Here is a 21,958-nt window from a genome sequence, read left to right as displayed (position 1 = left end):
TCTAACACGAAAGATTTTAAACAAGTGTAGAATGGGGGACAGATTGTATGGGTTATGAGTTCAAACAGAAATAACCACTAAGTAGAGGACAAATAACCACTAAGTAGAGGACTGTGAATAAGCTGCAGAGGAGACAATCTGGGTGGGGTTGGTTCATTGTCATAAGTGGAAAGTCGGGCTTTTCTGAGAGCATATAAATAATCATGGACACCAGGCAGTAACCTGTAGGAGAGGTTTCTCTTTGCTTACGCCATTACAATAAAACTTGTTAGTACATTAATTTGAAGTACATAATGTGTGACATTTCCTCCCACACATGATACCTCTTGTTAGTTCTATGGCTTCTCCATAAAGTGGTCTTATTAGAACCATTAATGAAACTCCAGTGTGATAACCTGGTGGGCTTCTTCTTTAGCTGGCCTTGGTTGATGAATGGCGCCACCAGGTGCAGTAGCTATTGTGTGGTGAGTACAAGTCAACAACATGTTGAACTGGACTTGGGTTTTCTATGTAGATTAACTGTATCATTGTGGATGAGCTGATCTGATCTTTCTTCAATAGCCAGAACTCTTCTGACAGCTTCTTCAAATGCTGACGCCACATTGGTAGCATCTTTTGCACTGGTCTCAAAATATGGATGGTCCCCATTGTCCCTGCACCAATTCTGCGCTTCTTCCATGGATACTTGACGTTCAGTGATATCAATTTTGTTTCCCAAGACCACAAATGGGAAGCTGTCAGGGTCTTTGACGTCTGCATAGTAGATGAATTCTTTCTTCCAGTTGTTTAAGTTCTGAAAGCTTTGTAAGTCATCTACACTAAATGTAAGGAGACAACAGTCAGATCCCCTATAGAAAGGGGTCCTCAAACTCCTGAATCGTTCCTGGCCTGCGGTGTCCCAGATCTGCATGGTGACCATATGATTGTCCACCTCAAGCTCCTTGTTCAAGAACTCAACTCCTATTGTGTGAAATAGCTGAGTATCAAACTTGTTGGTAACGTACCGATTCATAAGAGAACTCTTCCCAACACCTCCATCTCCCAGAAGTATTACTTTCAGTAACGAAGACTTGGATGCCATTGTAAAGAGTTCTACAAAATATCTTCTTCTATAAGTAGTTTTAGCTAGAGAGGGGGAGAGAGGAAAAGGAAAAAAAAAAAAAAAAGGATTATGAGATAACTGTGTTCTTGATAAGTTAGTTAAAAGAGCTGGTGATCTAATCAGGACAACACCCTGTGCCACATTTCTATAGATAATATCACAGGGAAAATAACAGGACAACTGCAAATACTACAGTAATGTGACATGGGGCTAATACACTGCACCACAATACGCATTGCTTGGAAAAGCACAGCAAGTTTCTCAAACTGGACTTCACAGAAAATGGAAAATTCAATCTTTATAAAAGCATTTGCTGTTTTTAGCAATGAAGTTGCACTTCCCCATTAATAACCACGGCAGAGAACCTCCCTAGTTTCATTTTTCTAGGCGTCTGCCATGGCTTGTGTCTTAATTCGTATGTTGAACAATGACTAGCACAGAGAAAGAGGAATATGTATGTCAAAACCCCTACAAATACTTGTATTTATAAAAAAAAAATAAAAAAATAAGCAACCTCTGAGGACAATAGAAATCTGTGCAAATTCCTAAGGCCATGTGCACACGTGTGCGTTGTGCATGCGTTTATGCAGCGCTCTGCACTGCAGCGTAAACGCATGCGTTCTGCGTCCCCAGCAAAGTCTATGTAACTTGTGCAAATTCCATGCGCACGTTGCGTTTTAGAACACAGTGATTTGCATGCTGAAATTTGTGGCCGAATCGCTGCGTTCTAAAAAGCAACATGTCACTTCTTTTGTGCGGTTTGGATTATTCTCCCACTGTCTATGGCAGAGCAAGTATCCAGAACACATGAATTCTGCATCCATTACGCATTCAAAATACTTCCAAAACGCAGCTTATCAGCAGCGTTTTCAAAACGCACATGCAGTGACAAAATGCTGCAGAATATTTGTCACGGCAGAACGCAACGTGGGCACATGCCCTTAAAAGCAATTGTCCCATGAACTAAGTACTTTTTAAATCAGATGATCTTGGAACAACAAGTTCCACAATTGGATGTGTATGTGGTTTCTGTGAGGCAAAACAGGTTTAAAAAAAAAATGCAGGAAAATGCTTTCCCTCACAGAAAGAATCAGCTGTGATCCTGTGTTGTATACAATTTTTTTTTGCTTCATACTCCTGGGCCAGGGAGGATCAGATCATGATCCTCTACAGCCAGACACAGCCATTACACAGTACATAGTGACATATTTGTAATATTTCAGAGGAGCATTTTTTTTTTTAAACCACTGAGTTGGAGGCCTGCTGGGGGTAGGAAGAAAAAAAAAAAAAAAAAAAAAAAATAATAGAAAAAAGGTTAAATCATCATGTTTTTCCTGCTCAAAAACAAATAAAAATAAACATACTTGGCATTTGCGTGTTTGTAAAATTACGTAATGAAACCACACGTTAAATGCTTAACTTTGTGTACTCCAAATGGAGTTTATAAAAAGAAAAAAAATCACAGCTCACAGAACTCTATCAAAAGAAATTAAAACTTAGAGCAGAAAATAAAATGGTGATATTTAATTTTAACACAAAAGGATAAAAAGAAAAAAAAAAACAAAAAAAAAAAAACACAACACGCCAAACCCTCAAAACTAAAAAAACTGATGGCAGAAATTAGGTGTGTTATTTTTACCATTTCACCCCACCTGGGATTTTACTGATACCATAAAATGAATGGTATCATACAAAATTAAAATACGTCCCCCAAAACTACAAGCAATCCTATGACTATGTCAACAAAATAAACGGAGTGGAGGGATTAAAAAAAAAAAAAACAAAAAAAAAAACAAAAAACAAAACAACGACAAGTCATTCAAGGATTAAAACACACATGCAGTGCTGTTATTGACTTACAGGTTCCTATTAATTATTGCTTTAAGAATAAAATAGTAAGGTTGTGTTTGTACCTTCGCACTTCTCTGTCCGACATCACTCAGCAACTAAAAAAGAAAAAAAAAATATATATATCTTAAATACCCAAGTCTGATTTGTTGGATGAATGTATTCCATGATTATAAATGCATTGTTAAAATGTATAGTTAAAAGGGATTGTTCGGGGCTTTGTGATAATGGCCTATCCTTAGGACAGATCATCAATATTTGATAGGTGGCAGTGTGACGCCCGACAAGCATCCAGTGTGGCCTATTCACATCAATAGGGGGTGGAAGTGCAGTACCCAGCCATGGCCATTATCATATCTGGTAACAGCTGATCGGCCTGGATGCCAGGTGTCCCACCTTCACCGTTTAGATACTGACCTCTCCTAAAGATAGCCTGATATGACCTCAGGGGATCTGGGATCAGAAGGTGACAGCGTTTAGTGGATCGCAGACCCTCTTGAGTGCCCATATGTCGTTTACCCTCAGTTGGAGCTTATTTAATTCAATCTGGTGCTGAAGGGGTTAAGGTTCCTTTCTATCCTGCTGCAATTAAACAAGTGGTTGTTATCTCAGCTGCAGCCACTCCCTTCTGCTGTAAATATCCAGTCCTCCCAATGCCGGCTATAGTTCATTCTAAGCTGACCTGAGAAGGAGCTGTCTTTTGATAAATCAGTGATGATCTTTCCGGTATATGTGGTGGAATATCTCTGGAGAAGAATTGTAGTTCTATGTTGTATCGGTTTCCCTTGTCCTAGTGACTTTTACAGTAGACTGGTATAGTAGTAAAGTGCTCCATTATGGATTCAATTTTACTGTCCATTATAAATGTAAGGCGGCTATTGAGTAGCTGTCCCAGTCGCTCTTGCTTACAAAATAAAGTGTAATGCTGTAGAGTCCCTGTGATGTCACCTCGTCTAATGAGGACTATACAATTTGGGACTGTAGGGCCATCAGCGGCGTGGAACGTCAGTCAGTATATTACAATGTGACAATTATTTCACACAATCTATATTTTGATAAAAATATAGCATATTCAATAATGCTTTTTACTGTTAGTGAATAGAAATGTGTTTTTATTACAGCTCTTGGTAACAGGGGGCATCCACCTTGCAGACTAGATCTGTCCTTTCATTAAAGGGGATTCTGAGCCCAATATTGCAGTTTAGCTCTCCTCCAAAGAATGAAAGCGGTCTCTTTACTGCCACTTATATTGGTAGTGATGATATTATTGCTAAGGGGCCGAAATCCGAGCCCCCCACAATATGCAAGCAGTTACTGAGACGTAAAACGCCCCTGGAGTCAGGAAGCGCTAAGGAGTATTCTATACGAGGTGGCTAGCTCTGCCAGGGAATTTACGGACAGTCATATGAATTAGCGAATTATTGGGCGGTGTCCATAATACAGATCTACAAAGGGTGGAATCTTCAGAATGGGGTATGTAACTTACCCTGTATATAGGGACCATGTAAAGGATAAAGAGGAGATGGCCGGTGACTTATTTACACAGCACATCCGTTACAAAAACATTAGAATAATAGACACAAATCTGTGATGAAACAAGACTGATTCAGTGGTAACGTCTTTTCCATGGAAAATAAGCTGACATCCGGTATGGGAGTCTACAGAACCATGGACACTTTGTTTGCTCCTCACTGAAGTGTACAGCAGCACACGTGTCATATGATTGTAGCATGAAACACCAGAAATAACCCATAATTATGGAGGAAATCACTGACAGAAGGATCCCGGCTCTAATTAAGGCCGAGGTCACATGAGCACTGTCACTCCAGTTTTCTGTCCCATGACAAGAGCATGTCGTACCCCACTGATTTATAATGGGGTCCCATTGGCTTCTTTTCTTCTGTATTTCAGCTTGCCAGAAAAAAAAAAAAAAGTTATAATAAAGACTGCACTATCCCTCCCCCAACCACGAGACATAATACTGCCATTTAAAGAGGCTCTGTCACTAGATTTCACTATACAAGCATACATTATTAAGGTATGTGCACTGCATGTCTTTCAGTGCGATCCACAACGATACCTGCCTAAAATGCGCTACAAAATACAAAACAATGAGCGTAAGCATGTCAATATAACACAATTTGCAATTCATAGGTTCAATCCTTTAAAAGAGTCACATTTTCAAAGACACCAAGTGTTTAAAAAAAAGGACCTGACCATTTTACAAGAAGATGCATTTCCTGAAGAGTCTTCCTCTAGGTCAGGGGTGGGGAACCTCCGGCCCGCGGGCCGTATGCGGCCCGCCATGACCTTTTCTGCGGCCCCCGGGCACATTGCACAGTCCACAGAGCTCGGGAGGCAGCAGCGTCTTGCTTGCTGCTGGCCCTTTAAACCCTGTATGGCTTACGTCCTCATGCTAGCGTGAGGACGTACTTTGTGGGTGGAGTTAGCGCTCAACTCGCTCTTTTTCCACAGAAGAGAAGCTACTACCTCAGCGTCCGACAGGTGTGTTTGTGCTCCCATGCCTGTGTGTGCCCCTGCACATCCCCACTTCAGCCTGTGCTCCGTGCAGCGTCCCATCCACCTTGCGCATTCCCACTGCAGCCTGTTCTCCGTGCAGTGTCCCGTCCTCCTCGTGCATTCCCACGGCAGCCTGTGCTCCTCACTCTCCCCCACGGCAGCCTGTGCTCCTCACTCTCCCCTACGGCAGCCTGTGCCCCTGTGGCCTCCCCACGGCAGTCTGTGCCCCTGGGGCCTCCCCACGGCAGCCTGTGCCCCTGGGGCCTCCCCACGGCAGCCTGTGCCCCTGGGGCCTCCCCACGGCAGCCTGTGCCCCTGGGGCCTCCCCACGGCAGCCTGTGCCCCTGGGGCCTCCCCACGGCAGCCTGTGCCCCTGGGGCCTCCCCACGGCAGCCTGTGCCCCTGGGGCCTCCCCACGGCAGCCTGTGCCCCTGGGGCCTCCCCACGGCAGCCTGTGCCCCTGGGGCCTCCCCACGGCAGCCTGTGCCCCTGGGGCCTCCCCACGGCAGCCTGTGCCCCTGGGGCCTCCCCACGGCAGCCTGTGCCCCTGGGGCCTCCCCACGGCAGCCTGTGCCCCTGGGGCCTCCCCACGGCAGCCTGTGCCCCTGGGGCCTCCACACTGCTGCCTGTGCCCCCCTGGTATGTCAGAACCCCTAGCAATGTCCTTAAATTTCTCCCAGCCCTCCCAAGTGATATATAATCCTCCCTAGTGATGTCTAGTCCTCCCAGCCCTCCCCAGTGATGTCTAGTCCTCCCAGCCCTCCCCAGTGATGTCTAGTCCTCCCAGCGCTCCCCAGTGATGTCTAGTCCTCCCAGCGCTCCCCAGTGATGTCTAGTCCTCCCAGCGCTCCCCAGTGATGTCTAGTCCTCCCAGCCCTCCCCAGTGATGTCTAGTCCTCCCAGCCCTCCCCAGTGATGTCTAGTCCTCCCAGCCCTCCCCAGTGATGTCTAGTCCTCCCAGCCCTCCCCAGTGATGTCTAGTCCTCCCAGCCCTCCCCAGTGATGTCTAGTCCTCCCAGCCCTCCCCAGTGATGTCTAGTCCTCCCACCCCTCCCCAGTGATGTCTAGTCCTCCCACCCCTCCCCAGTGATGTCTAGTCCTCCCACCCCTCCCCAGTGATGTCTAGTCCTCCCACCCCTCCCCAGTGATGTCTAGTCCTCCCAGCCCTCCCCAGTGATGTCTAGTCCTCCCAGCCCTCCCCAGTGATGTCTAGTCCTCCCAGCCCTCCCCAGTGATGTCTAGTCCTCCCAGCCCTCCCCAGTGATGTCTAGTCCTCCCAGCCCTCCCCAGTGATGTCTAGTCCTCCCAGCCCTCCCCAGTGATGTCTAGTCCTCCCAGCCCTCCCCAGTGATGTCTAGTCCTCCCAGCCCTGCCCAGTGATGTCTAGTCCTCCCAGCCCTGCCCAGTGATGTCTAGTCCTCCCAGCCCTCCCCAGTGATGTCTAGTCCTCCCAGCCCTCCCCAGTGATGTCTAGTCCTCCCAGCCCTCCCCAGTGATGTCTAGTCCTCCCAGCCCTCCCCAGTGATGTCTAGTCCTCCCAGCCCTCCCCAGTGATGTCTAGTCCTCCCAGCCCTCCCCAGTGATGTCTAGTTCTCCCAGCAATGTATATTCCTTCCAGCCCTCCCCAGTGATGTATATGCCCTCAGCATCTCCTGTGATGTATATGCCCTCAGCATCTCCTGTGATGTATATGCCCTCAGCATCTCCTGTGATGTATATGCCCTCAGCATCTCCTGTGATGTATATGCCCTCAGCATCTCCTGTGATGTATTTACAGCAGTCCCAGCTGACACAAACGTGGAAAAACAGTTGTGAGAAGCAATAAGATCAATATTGAATAATATAGCCGCACCAAAAACAAGAAGCTTCAGCCGCCACGATGAGTTAATTGTTTGACCAAGTATAGCAGGGTAATTTTAAGTTGATAGTTTTGTGCGGCCCCCGAAGGTTGGTAGAAAATTCCAAATGGCCCTCGGCATTAAAAAGGTTCCCCACCCCTGCTCTAGGTAATCTCAGTTGGCTCACTAGTCTGAAAATAGTGTGTGCACGTTCCCTTAATGGACAGTCCATGTCAGAATGGCTTGTTATATGCCCCCCCATACACATTACACAGTGGTCTTCCAAACAATCATTCAGCTGTCAGCCATCTTTAGAGTCCCCATACATAGGAACATTCAGATCAGCCAAACATTCATATATTTCCTAAGGGGAAAGTGGAGAAACCCCCTGCAGGACAGCTTAGACTAGGTTCACATTTCCATTAAAATGTATGTCACAATCCGCGGCTCTGGTAAACAAAGCAATCCGTTTAGCGGATTCCGTTGTGTCCCATAGACTTGTATTAGTGGCGGATTGTGACTGATTACCTTGCGTTGCATCCGCTGCGTCGCGGTCAGTCGTTTTTGGACTGACCGCTGGGCGGGAGCAACGCAGAATGTAACGCTTTTTGGGCCGTCAAAATTAACGCACCGCGCAGGAATCAGTCTCCATCCGTCAAGCTTGTAATGTACTGTATTTTTCGGACCATAAGACGCACTTTTTTCCCCCCAAATGTTGGGGGAAAGTTGGGGGTGCGTCTTATGGTCTGACTATAGGGCTGCGGCTGGGAATGAGGGTGCTGCAGGTCATCGGGGACACGAGCAGGCAGCAGCAGCGCCTGCCGTGACCACGTGGGCCCGCTCATTACATATGCACGCCCATCCTCCCGCCCATCTCTCAGCGCTGAAGCCGGCGCTGACAGGTGGGCGGAAGGATGAGCGGGGACGCGCGCATAGTAAAGAGCCGGCCGCATGATCACCCCTGGCAATTACAGCCTGGAGTGATCATGTGCGGCTGTATTCATTGCCCCCCGCGCGTCATTACCAGCGCGGGGTGCAGTGAATCAGTACACTCACCCGTCCCCGTGTGTGGAGCCGCCCCCCTGCTGCACGCGATGTCTTCCTGTCTGTGCCGGTCAGCTGATCTGTGCTGGTCAGCTGATCGGCACAGACAGGAAGACATCGCGATGCAGCAGGGGAACGGCCACACACACACACACACACAGGTCAGTGGCGCACAGAGGAAGATGATCGGTGCTGCAGGGAGTGAGGAAAAGGTGAGTATAAACGTTTATTTTTTTCTCTGTGCTAAGGGATAAAGGCCATATACCAGGATGGTAGATGAGCAAAATGGGGGCATATAGCAGGATGGGAGTATATGAGCAGGCTGGATGGGGGGGGGGGTATGTGAACAGGCTGGATGGGGGGGGGGGGTTATGTGAACAGGCTGGATGGGGGGGGGGGTTATGTGAACAGGCTGGATGGGGGGGGGGGGGGGGGTTATGTGAACAGGCTGGATGGGGGGGGGGGTTATGTGAACAGGCTGGATGGGGGGGGGGGGGGTTATGTGAACAGGCTGGATGGGGGGGGGGGGGGGGTTATGTGAACAGGCTGGATGGGGGGGGGGGGGGTTATGTGAACAGGCTGGATGGGGGGGGGGGTTATGTGAACAGGCTGGATGGGGGGGGGGGTTATGTGAACAGGCTGGATGGGGGGGGGTTATGTGAACAGGCTGGATGGGGGGGGGGGTTATGTGAACAGGCTGGATGGGGGGGGGGGTTATGTGAACAGGCTGGATGGGGGGGGGTTATGTGAACAGGCTGGATGGGGGGGGGGGGTTATGTGAACAGGCTGGATGGGGGGGGGGGTTATGTGAACAGGCTGGATGGGGGGGGGGGGGGGTTATGTGAACAGGCTGGATGGGGGGGGGGGTTATGTGAACAGGCTGGATGGGGGGGGGGGGGGTTATGTGAACAGGCTGGATGGGGGGGGGGTTATGTGAACAGGCTGGATGGGGGGGGGGGGGTTATGTGAACAGGCTGGATGGGGGGGGGGGGGGTTATGTGAACAGGCTGGATGGGGGGGGGGTTATGTGAACAGGCTGGATGGGGGGGGGTTATGTGAACAGGCTGGATGGGGGGGGGGTTATGTGAACAGGCTGGATGGGGGGGGGGGGTTATGTGAACAGGCTGGATGGGGGGGGGTTATGTGAACAGGCTGGATGGGGGGGGGGGGTTATGTGAACAGGCTGGATGGGGGGGGGTGGGTTATGTGAACAGGCTGGATGGGGGGGGGTGGGTTATGTGAACAGGCTGGATGGGGGGGGGGTGGGTTATGTGAACAGGCTGGATGGGGGGGGGTTATGTGAACAGGCTGGATGGGGGGGGGGGGTTATGTGAACAGGCCGGATGGGGGGGGGGGGTTATGTGAACAGGCCGGATGGGGGGGGGGGGTTATGTGAACAGGCCGGATGGGGGGGGGGGGGGGTTATGTGAACAGGCCGGATGGGGGGGGGGGGTTATGTGAACAGGCCGGATGGGGGGGGGGGGTTATGTGAACAGGCCGGATGGGGGGGGGTTATGTGAACAGGCCGGATGGGGGGGGTTATGTGAACAGGCTGGATGGTGGGGGTTATGTGAACAGGCCGGATGGTGGGGGGTTATGTGAACAGGCCGGATGGTGGGGGGTTATGTGAACAGGCCGGATGGTGGGGGGTTATGTGAACAGGCCGGATGGTGGGGGGTTATGTGAACAGGCCGGATGGTGGGGGGTTATGTGAACAGGCCGGATGGGGGGGGGGGTTATGTGAACAGGCCGGATGGGGGGGGGGGTTATGTGAACAGGCTGGGTTGGGGGGGGGGGGGTTATGTGAACAGGCCGGATGGGGGGGGGGGGGGTACGTGAACAGGCTGGATGGGGGGGGGGGGGGTACGTGAACAGGCTGGATGGGGGGGGGGTACGTGAACAGGCTGGATGGGGAGGGGGGGTACGTGAACAGGCTGGATGGGGGGGGGGGGGTACGTGAACAGGCTGGATGGGGAGGGGGTATGTGAACAGGCTGGATGGGGGGGGGGTATGTGAACAGGCTGGATGGGTGGGGGGGGTATGTGAACAGGCTGGATGGGGGGGGGGGGGGTATGTGAACAGGATGGATGGGGGGGGGTATGTGAACAGGATGGATGGGGGGGGGTATGTGAACAGGATGGATGGGGGGGGGTATGTGAACAGGATGGATGGGGGGGGGGGGTATGTGAACAGGATGGATGGGGGTTTATAGTAGGATCATATACAAGGCAGGAGGATCATTACCAGGATGGGGTACCTTAGTAGAGAATTTGGGGACATTACCCCCATAACAGTGTCAGCAGCAGATCCTCGCCCCATAACAGTGTGTCATGACCACATTTTTTGCTTAAAGTTTTATTTTCCCATTTTCCTCCTCTAAAACCAGGGTGCGTCTTATAGTCCGGTGCGTCTTATAGTCCGAAAAATACGGTAAGTCTATGGTGCTGGATTCCGTCGTAATCAGTCTTACGACGGAATCCAGTGCTGGATACAGTCATGCTCTATTGAGCATGCCCAGCATGTTTGGCACACCCACTAGGCTGTCCCAAACACAAACAGATCATGACTGATCCGTCAAAAAACGGACGCACAGCGGATGTAACGGACGCGACGGATCAGTTTTTCCACAGGATTCCTGTTGACATCTAAAATACGACTGATCCGTTACTGACGGACCCGACAGATTTAAAACAACGGAAATGTGAACCTAGCTTTAAGCAGTGGCTTGTTTCCTGAATAACAAAGGGTTATTTTCCCTGTCATCATATGTTATGTGTATGGCAACCCGCTCCCCACCCCCCAGTGTTTGGCCGAGATTAGTGTAATGAGAGCCTTGATATGGATATGAAAGACTACTATATCAGGAGTATATAGTCATTCTGTTATGGATTTTCAAAGTAAGTACACTAATGTTATCAGTATGCCATCCTAGTAATAAGAAGGTATGGCGCCATTGTTTGAGCCTCTAAAGCTCCACTCCAGTGTTTTTATTTATTTCACTTCTGGTGTGGTGTTTTAAATATCTAAGTCCCCTGCCTTATCCCCCTCCCGATTGTATGCTCACACCCTGGTTTTGGCATTGCGCCGGTCGGTCTCATGTAGTTTGCGACCTGCAGGCAGCTCCGGTGTTTCATGGGGCATGCTGGAGGTGACAATTCAATACAAGTCTATGAGAGCCTCGTTCTGGTTTTCAGACGTATGTTGAGAGTGTGTGACGCAACTTCTGACTTACGGTTAATCAGAACCGGCAGTTACTAGATGGCGTTGTGGGACAAGAGCAATGCCAAAAAAAAAAGGTGAAAACGCTGAAGGGTGAGTATATTACAAGGGGCAGGGACCTTAGGTTAAAAGCACCACTCCAGCGCGGAAATAAGGGAAAAAAAAAAACAAAAAAAAAAAACACCCCACTGGAGTGGGGCACCAAAAACTAAATAACAAAGGAATTCAAATATTTAATGTTTTCATACCAACTATTGTCCCATTGAAAGCACCATTCGTAAGAGGGGGGCAAAAAAAAAAAAAAAAAAAAAAAATAAAAAAATATAGGTATAAGGAGAACACATTTTAGACACTATTTAGAAAATCCACTCTACAGTAAATATTTTCTTCTCAATTCTGGGACTGGACTGTGGCTGTGATGTCAATGACTTTAGTCCCTTCTAATACAAGTGACTAATAAGCATGCTAGGTGCCCATACACCCTACACATCTGGGGGCCGCCAGCTCCCTCTTCTGACTCCACGGCACACGTGACACTTTACTCAACTGAGCAATGCGTGCTTTCAATGGGGAGAGGAGAGAAAGTCCAACGCTTGCAAATAAGGAAAACCTGATCATGACATTTCATTGCAGGACAAAGTTCCAAGACTGTTAGGTCAGGTTATAAGTTAATAAATGGCACAAAAATGGTGCACAGCTAAAATCATAATGCAAAAAAGAGTAGAAGAAAAGTGTACACTAGCGGAAGCATCGTTAATGCAATTCTTACTGAAAAGGAGTCTCAAAAATGAGTCATAAGGCCGACATAACGAGAGTGATCACGCTCCATATAAATTCTGATCAAAAGTCATGTGCCTCCAGCTCAGAAGCAGCAGAAAATGGGAAGGAAGAGCAGCTAACTGCACATAAGTGGGGCGGAGGGGAAGCCAATGTCCTTCCATAGCAACTCTACAACCGGGGTGACGAGGGTCAGGGCACCTGAATGCAGAGGCCGGCAGTGACTGCACTAGTCCCAGTGTCTTATATCGGCTCGTAACAAGAGTCCAGAAGACTGAACCGTAACCAGATAAAAGGGATCCTTGGTCTCTCACTTCATTAAATAGATTGCTGTAGTTGGAAGAAACTCTCATACAAGCCGGGGCCATTCTTCTACTTTAGCTTACTAGCGATACTGCATAATATAAAAAAAAATAAAAAAACACAACATGCCATGTGAATATAAAAGAAGCACAGGTCTCCTTCGCTATGTGCTCCCCATAACATTTTATGTACCAGAAGCAGAAAGGTCAGTTCTATAGTATCTACAGTGTGTCCACCACGATTAACCTGAGAACGGCGGCAGCTATAGGCATAGAAGTGGTGGCTAGGTACAGTAAAGTATCCATGCGCTACGCAATGAAGCCACCTATAGCGCGACCTGGTGGAAAACAACATTTTTATCTCGAAAACGGAACAAGATCGAGAAAAAAAGTGAAATTACAAAGTTGTAGGGTATCATCAATTCAATAAGAATCGACACCTTGCATACAGAAATGCTATGATTTGAACGTGTAAAACTCACAAAGCTGTGGACGTGAAGCGATACCTCACGGAGACCTTCCTACAAGTCATTGGGTATGGTGGCTGCATGGAATGGCCTCCACGCTCACCTGACCCCATTGGACTTCTTTCTGTGAGGTCACATCAAACAGCAGGTGTATGTGACCCCTCCACCAACATTGCAGAACCTACGACGACGTATTACAGATGCTTGTGCAAACGTGTCACATAGTATATTGCACAACGTGCAGCAAGATACAGTATGCTGTCCAGAGCCCAGATGTGCATTGCAGCTGTCGGTGGCCACTTTGAGCATCAAAGTTAAATAAGCACCATATGTGTGGCCAGCATTCAATGTTTTGGGGGCTTATGGGTTTCATATCATAGCATTTCTGTATGCAAGGTGTTGATTCGTATTGAATTGATGATGCCCTACAATTGTTTAATTCACTTTTTTTCTCTCTTGTTCTGTTTTCAAGAAAAAAAAAATGCTAACTCCGTTGTTTTCCACCAGGTGGCGCTATAGGTGGTTTCATTGCGTAGCACATGGATACTTTACTATACCTAGACACCACTTCTATGCCTATAGCTGCCGCCGTTCTGAAGTTAATGGCAGTGGACACACTGTATAGTATTATTGCCCTAACGCCCTGACAATTTCATTTTCACCTCTACACATCTGAGCAGCTAGACTTTTTTTTTCTATTGATGTGACTTTCTTTTTTTTGCTCTGAGCCACTAGGGGATAAACCCAAAATACTGTGCATTTCTAGAACTTTTTTTGAAGCAGGAACATTACAAAATGGAACATACATTGCATATATGCAAGCACAAATATTATATACTCAAATTTTAGCCTCCGGTTAAAGGGCTTTAATCACCAGGATTTTCGTATATAACCTAAAGCCAGTGCTATACTGGCACTATCAGGCTGATTCTATACATATCTGTAGTGGTCAGCTCAGATGTTTAGGTTTTGAAATCCAAAAAAGTAAAGTTTATAAAATTAGCAGCTGCTTGAGTGACAGCAGCTGAGGATCAGATAATAGCAGCCTATTGGCTGAGGCTCCACCCCTTCTGGTCACATGGGTATGACCTCACCACAGGTCCCCGGAAGTGAAAAGTGACATTGTTTGTATAATACTTATGCTAATTCTAACATGGGGAGGGGACAACTATGAATCCCCCCCCCCCCCCGCTATTATCTGATCCTCAGCTCTTGTCACTCAAGCAGCTGCTGATTTTATAAATTTTACTTTCTTGGATTTCAAAACATTCGAGCTGACCACTACAGGTTTGTATAGACTCAGTCTGATAGTGTCAGTATTGCACTGGCTTTAGGTTATATGCGAAAATCCTGGTGATTGGTTCCCCTTAACTTTGCATCAGGAATTCCTCCACAAATACTATTGGGATGACACAAAGGAGTTGTCCAGTGAAGAAAATTGATCACTTATCCACGATAGGAGAGAGTATAACCACTGGGCCTGGTACCGATCAGTAGAACAGGGAACTTTACTCATTACAATGGAGCACCGCTCATTCTGTGACCACCTCTTCTGTAAGTCCCACAGAAAGACTACAGCAGTAGATGTGAATGTGCACTTCTACTACTTTCTAATGGAGACAAAAGTTCCCTATTCAACCGACCAATGTGGGTCCAAGAGTTGGACTTCCATTGATCTACAAGTGAATCTTGGTGGTAGAGAGGTAAACAAAACTGGACCACCCCATAAGGAGCCTTTGTTATGGATCTAGCCATATAGGCGTTCATGAACACAATTGGCTCCAACTATAGAAAACAAGGAATGTATAGGATCTAGATGTTTTTATAATGACAAAACTAGTGCAGTGCACCTAGGAGTTTACTTACCAGTGTAAAAGATGCTGATAAATGTGAATAGAAACCAACTAGGATGCTACTAAGGACCGTCCGCATCAATAACAAAAGCCACAGTGTTCACTGTAAAGAAGCTCATTGTTCCTCAGCAGTGACTGTATACACATACAATAGAGAGAAAACTATAAACCCCAATTATAACAAATACCCCGTCCAAAGCAAACAGACTATTCTTATATTAGACATGTACATTTATCCCAGGCTAGGGGAATGCCACCGGAGACGTTAACACCTCTCAAATGTAGCACATTGCAATAGTCTCTAGAAGTAAGGGTGCCCACACCCGGTAAACAGCTGGGCATCTCCACTGACTTACCCATACACATGAATGCTTGGCTGCACTAGATGTATAGGGAAGAGTTAGTAGGCCCAATCCCCATTCTATGATCAGTATGCTCTGCAGTATTTGATAGGTTTGACCAACCTGTACTGTACATATAAGCCCACTCTGCGGCTTAGGTTTATATGATGGATTTTGATTAGAAGTCTAAACTCAACATACTCCGTAAAGGCTCCTAAGGTGATTATCAACACCCTACAGACATCCTGATCATATCTCGGCTGTCCGACTCATCGTCTCTCAGGCCTGTGCTAAAACGCATATCCTCTGAGTCCATAGTGACGGCCACCTCTGGTGACATACGTACAGTATATATAGCAAAGCTGAAGAAATGGACCAGCACACCTGTTGGTACAAGTGCAATACATAGGTACACAGTAGCCATTTACAAAACGTAAGATTAAAACACCTTGCCATAAGTAAAATAATAAATAGTAATAAGACATAACATTTGGTACTTGTCTGACACTATTTTGATAAAAAAAAAAAAAAAAAAGTGTGTAAAAGCCATCCCACCGTGACAAGGTATACCCAATCAGAATGGACAACTCTTGTAGGTCACCTCTCTACGTGCCGGCAGGCCTCAAAATAAAGGGGGGCAGAGCAGTACCCAAAGCTGACTGGCTAAACACCTTCCTGTGGAAAGCTACAGGGACTAAATGCAGAGCCCAAGAAGGAGGAGACAACCCCATATGACCAAAATAAACAAAAAACTAAAGCAAAACCAAAGAAATGAGCTGGACCTCACATTGGTGTAAGTGCACCTTCACACTGTGGCCATTAAAGACAAAAGCTAAGAATAAAACAATAAGCAAATACCCGGCAGTAAGTACATAGTAATAGAACATGTAAATAACATACGGTACTTAAATGACATTATTTTGATCAAAAGACTAAAAAGTCATTGTTTTATCCTAGGTTCGGTCTACTAATGGCCAGTGTGACTGTGCACCTACACATTTCAGTTATGGTAACAGGTGAGCTGGCCCATTTAATTTCCTGTACCTATAGGGGTTTGGCTCCCTCTTTTTGGACTGTGCATCTTAACTATATAGCTTTCCATGGGCAGGCATGAAATAATCAGGTATACGTCCTGCTCTGCCTGTTTTGAGGCCTGCTTGCACATAGTGAACTGAAATACTAGAGTAAGGGGACATGCTGATTGGGTATACCTTGTCACAGTGGATAGCATTACCTGTGTGAGACATGTAATGACCGATAGACTGCTCTCCTGGAGGCATCAGATTCTCAGATCAGAGTCCAGTCCAAAGGACTCAACAGTAGCTCATTACTATGGATTCTGTGAAATAAGTCAATGCATGGCTGATATTCATCCTAATGACTGATTCCCTTTAATAGAAAAGGGGACGATGTTCTTTGCAAACGTTGCAGAAGAGGTGTAGCTTTTCCAGGGTCTACTGAAATACTATGCCAGCATCTTGCCTGACACGTGTTGGAACCTTCCATTACCACAGTACAATTAGACTTTTTTTTACCTGAAGTTAAATTGCACGTGAATATGTTCATGTTGGACTATCAGTAGTGTAAAGCGGGCTTTACGCGCAACAACATCACTAACGAGATTAGCCTCGTTAGCGACGTCGTTGCATCAAAAATACTTACCTAATCGTTGACACGTCATTCCGTTCCCAATTATCGTTGCAGGACGCAGGTTGTTGGTCGTTCCTGCGGCAGCACACATAGCTAATTGTGACAACGCAGGAAGGAGGAACATCATCGTACCTGCGGCCGCCCGCAATGAGGAAGGAAGGAGGTGGGCGGGAAGTTCGGCCCGCTCATCTCCGCCCCTCCACTTCTATTGGGCGGCCGCTTAGTGACACCGCTGTGAAGCCGCACAAACCGCCCCCTTAGAAAGGAGGCTGTTCGCCAGCCACAGCAACGTCGCTAGGCAGGTATGTGTGACGGGTCCGCGCCATGTCGCTGTGTGTAAAGCCCACTTAAGGACGGGTTCACATCTCTATTCTGGTTCCAGTTTGTAATGAAAATCCCAACACAGCGGCCGATCTGTAGCACAAGTCACTTTTCATTAGAGCAATTAGACGTGTCAGAGGTTTCCATAAGTCACATGAAGAGGTGGCTATGCATGACTGAGCATCTATAAAAAGTCCCGCTAGCGTCTGCTCTTTATTATCCACCCAACTGACTCAGGTGCTAGGGTCATTGGAAAGACAGTCTGGGTGCCCGGGCTGCTCCATAGGACCAGTATGTGACATGCAAGCTGGGGGCCCGGGCTGCTCTATAGGACCAGTGTGTGACATGCAGGCTGGGGGCCCGGGCTGCTCTATAGGACCAGTGTGTGACCTGCAGGCTGGGGGCCCGGGCTGCTCTATAGGACCGGTGTGTGACATGCAGGCTGGGTGCCCGGGCTGCTCTATAGGACCGGTGTGTGACCTGCAGGCTGGGGGCCCGGGCTGCTCTATAGGACCAGTGTGTGACATGCAGGCTGGGTGCCCGGGCTGCTCTATAGGACCAGTGTGTGACATGCAGGCTGGGTGCCCGGGCTGCTCTATAGGACCGGTGTGTGACATGCAGGCTGGGTGCCCGGGCTGCTCTATAGGACCAGTGTGTGACATGCAGGCTGGGGGCCCGGGCTGCTCTATAGGACCGGTGTGTGACATGCAGGCTGGGTGCCCGGGCTGCTCTATAGGACCAGTATGTGACCTGCAGGCTGGAGGCCCGGGCTGCTCTATAGGACCGGTATGTGACATGCAGGCTGGGGGCCCGGGCTGCTCTATAGGACCGGTATGTGACATGCAGGCTGGGTGCCCGGGCTGCTCTATAGGACCAGTGTGTGACATGCAGGCTGGGGGCCCGGGCTGCTCTATAGGACCGGTATGTGACATGCAGGCTGGGGGCCCGGGCTGCTCTATAGGACCGTGTGTGACATGCAGGCTGGGTGCCCGGGCTGCTCTATAGGACCAGTATGTGACATGCAGGCTGGGGGCCCGGACTGTTCTATAGGACCAGTATGTGACATGCAGGCTGGGGGCCCGGACTGTTCTATAGGACCAGTATGTGACATGCAGGCTGGGGGCCCGGACTGTTCTATAGGACCAGTATGTGACATGCAGGCTGGGGGCCCGGACTGTTCTATAGGACCAGTATGTGACATGCAGGCTGGGGGCCCGGACTGTTCTATAGGACCAGTATGTGACATGCAGGCTGGGGGCCCGGACTGTTCTATAGGACCAGTGTGTGACATGCAGGCTGGGTGCCCGGGCTGCTCTATACGACCGGTGTGTGACATGCAGGCTGGGTGCCCGGGCTGCTCTATAGGACCGGTATGTGACATGCAGGCTGGGGGCCCGGGCTGCTCTATAGGACCGGTATGTGACATGCAGGCTGGGTGCCCGGGCTGCTCTATAGGACCGGTATGTGACATGCAGGCTGGGTGCCCGGGCTGCTCTATAGGACCGGTATGTGACATGCAGGCTGGGTGCCCGGGCTGCTCTATAGGACCGGTATGTGACATGCAGGCTGGGGGCCCGGGCTGCTCTATAGGACCAGTGTGTGACATGCAGGCTGGGGGCCCGGGCTGCTCTATAGGACCGGTGTGTGACATGCAGGCTGGGGGCCCGGGCTGCTCTATAGGACCGGTGTGTGACATGCAGGCTGGGGGCCCGGGCTGCTCTATAGGACCGGTGTGTGACATGCAGGCTGGGGGCCCGGGCTGCTCTATAGGACCGGTGTGTGACATGCAGGCTGGGGGCCCGGGCTGCTCTATAGGACCGGTGTGTGACATGCAGGCTGGGGGCCCGGGCTGCTCTATAGGACCGGTGTGTGACATGCAGGCTGGGGGCCCGGGCTGCTCTATAGGACCGGTGTGTGACATGCAGGCTGGGGGCCCGGGCTGCTCTATAGGACCGGTGTGTGACATGCAGGCTGGGGGCCCGGGCTGCTGTATAGCACCAGTGTGTGACATGCAGGCTGGGGGCCCGGGCTGCTCTATAGGACCAGTGTGTGACATGCAGGCTGGGGGCCCGGGCTGCTCTATAGGACCAGTGTGTGACATGCAGGCTGGGGGCCCGAGCTGCTCTATAGGACCAGTATGTGACATGCAGGCTGGGGGCCCGGGCTGCTCTATAGGACCAGTGTGTGACATGCAGGCTGGGTGTCCGGGCTGCTCTATAGGACCAGTGTGTGACATGCAGGCTGGGTGTCCGGGCTGCTCTATAGGACCAGTGTGTGACATGCAGGCTGGGGGCCCGGGCTGCTCTATAGGACCAGTGTGTGACATGCAGGCTGGGTGCCCGGGCTGCTCTATAGGACCAGTATGTGACATGCAGGCTGGGGGCCCGGGCTGCTGTATAGGACCAGTGTGTGACATGCAGGCTGGGGGCCCGGGCTGCTCTATAGGACCAGTGTGTGACATGCAGGCTGGGGGCCCGGGCTGCTCTATAGGACCAGTGTGTGACATGCAGGCTGGGGGCCCGGGCTGCTCTATAGGACCAGTGTGTGACATGCAGGCTGGGGGCCCGGGCTGCTCTATAGGACCAGTGTGTGACATGCAGGCTGGGGGCCCGGGCTGCTCTATAGGACCAGTGTGTGACATGCAGGCTGGGGGCCCGGGCTGCTCTATAGGACCGGTGTGTGACATGCAGGCTGGGGGCCCGGGCTGCTGTATAGGACCAGTGTGTGACATGCAGGCTGGGGGCCCGGGCTGCTCTATAGGACCAGTGTGTGACATGCAGGCTGGGGGCCCGGGCTGCTCTATAGGACCAGTGTGTGACATGCAGGCTGGGGGCCCGGGCTGCTCTATAGGACCGGTGTGTGACATGCAGGCTGGGGGCCCGGGCTGCTCTATAGGACCAGTGTGTGACATGCAGGCTGGGGGCCCGGGCTGCTCTATAGGACCAGTGGGTGACATGCAGGCTGGGTGCCCAGGCTGCTCTATAGGACCAGTGTGTGACATGCAGGCTGGGGGCCCGGGCTGCTCTATAGGACCAGTGTGTGACATGCAGGCTGGGGGCCCGGGCTGCTGTATAGGACCAGTGTGTGACATGCAGGCTGGGGGCCCGGGCTGCTCTATAGGACCGGTGTGTGACATGCAGGCTGGGTGTCCGGGCTGCTCCATAGGACCAGTATGTGACATGCAGGCTGGGGGCCCGGGCTGCTCTATAGGACCAGTGTGTGACATGCAGGCTGGGGGCCCAGGCTGCTCTATAGGACCGGTGTGTGACATGCAGGCTGGGGGCCCAGGCTGCTCTATAGGACCGGTGTGTGACATGCAGGCTGGGGGCCCGGGCTGCTCTATAGGACCAGTGTGTGACATGCAGGCTGGGTGCCCGGGCTGCTCTATAGGACCAGTGTGTGACATGCAGGCTGGGTGCCCGGGCTGCTCTATAGGACCAGTGTGTGATATGCAGGCTGGGGGCCCGGGCTGCTCTATAGCACCAGTGTGTGACATGCAGGCTGGGGGCCCGGGCTGCTCTATAGGACCGGTGTGTGACATGCAGGCTGGGGGCCCCATTATTACCAGGTTACAGGTATACACAGACTGTCAGGTCACACTAGTGAAGTGAATGCCCAGGTGGGCTCTTTCCAGGACACATCTAATAACGAGGTGTGAGCCGCACAGTGCAGCAGGGCCACAGCGCAGGCACGGGGCGCACACCTAGACGGCAGCGCAGTATGCACGGACCACATAGCTCTATATCCGCGCTGGTCTGAGGATAAGCTGCAGTATAATGACAGCACACGTCCGCGCCGCCACAACCCCCGCACCAACCTGCTGTGTGTGACCGGAGAGGGCGAAGTCTGCGGCCTCGGGGTGAAGCGGCGGCGGCGCCCGTCTGAGCAGCTCTCCGGGTCCCGGCTCCTTCTCTCCGCCGCCAGGGGAAACAACATGGCGAGCGTCAGCAGAACATCACGTCTCTAGCGGGGGGCGGGACTGCGGCTGGGAGCGGCAGATGCCTCAGCCAATGACGAGGCGCGCCGCTCACGTGATCGCTGTTGACAGTAGTGTTGTGTCAGCAGGCAGTGAGGGTGGGGAGGGTCATGTGACTGGCTCAGTGTCTGTCACGTGTCTGCTCGAGGTGTCACAGACGTGAGCCGGGGACCTCGCCTTATCACAGGGCAGTGGTCCGCTCCATTAGGAACAGAAGCGCATAAGGCTGAATACACACAGGCTGGAGGAGTGACTGAACCGCACAGGGATAAACATATGCCCAGCGTCACTGGCGGACACAACAGAAGAGGCCCCTGTGCCAGGCCAGGCTATGACTCATCATAATGCACAATGCTTCCAGCTTTAGAGATAGTAAGGAGCCCCCTTACCCCCTGTGCGGCTGCTGGGACCAGTCAGGAGAAGCCTTAGACCACCCAAGGCAGGGCTCTGTTAGGGCAGGCTTTGGCACTCCCCAACTCATTACCATCTCATAAATGATCTTTAGAAATACTTTTTCTAAAGATCTGTCTCTGTATGCTACTATATGCTGGGATAGTTAGAAAAGGATTTTAGATATGCACACAGAACCACAAGCGGTACAATAAGGCCCCTTTCACACTGTATTTTCCCTTACATTCAGTGGTCCCGTCGGGGCATCCGTCCGAACCGCCCTTCCCCCACTACGCAAAATGTTTTTCGG

The 21,958-nt window shown here is 50.3% G+C and overlaps 1 protein-coding gene across 2 annotated transcripts; it reads right to left on the bottom strand.

Annotated features, from left to right (window-relative positions):
• Nucleotides 1–218: 218 nt before the first annotated feature.
• Nucleotides 219–21,251, bottom strand: RAB9A (RAB9A, member RAS oncogene family). Of its 2 annotated transcripts, XM_075334289.1 has the most exons (3): nucleotides 21,100–21,251; nucleotides 3,016–3,048; nucleotides 219–1,125 (listed from the first exon to the last, which is right to left on the bottom strand). In XM_075334289.1, exon 3 carries the CDS (start codon nucleotides 1,079–1,081, stop codon nucleotides 476–478), a length of 606 nt encoding a protein of 201 aa, XP_075190404.1. In that variant the 5' UTR covers nucleotides 1,082–1,125; nucleotides 3,016–3,048; nucleotides 21,100–21,251; the 3' UTR covers nucleotides 219–475. The 2 variants fall into 2 exon arrangements, with proteins under 2 accessions (XP_075190404.1, XP_075190405.1); XM_075334290.1 differs by lacking the exon at nucleotides 3,016–3,048.
• Between the last annotated feature and the right edge of the window lie 707 nt (nucleotides 21,252–21,958).

This window comes from Anomaloglossus baeobatrachus, chromosome 2 (assembly GCF_048569485.1).
Source record: "Anomaloglossus baeobatrachus isolate aAnoBae1 chromosome 2, aAnoBae1.hap1, whole genome shotgun sequence".
Lineage (NCBI taxonomy): Eukaryota > Metazoa > Chordata > Amphibia > Anura > Aromobatidae > Anomaloglossus > Anomaloglossus baeobatrachus.
Note: the sequence above shows the minus strand (reverse complement) of the source record. Positions and strands in the feature narration are given on the sequence as shown.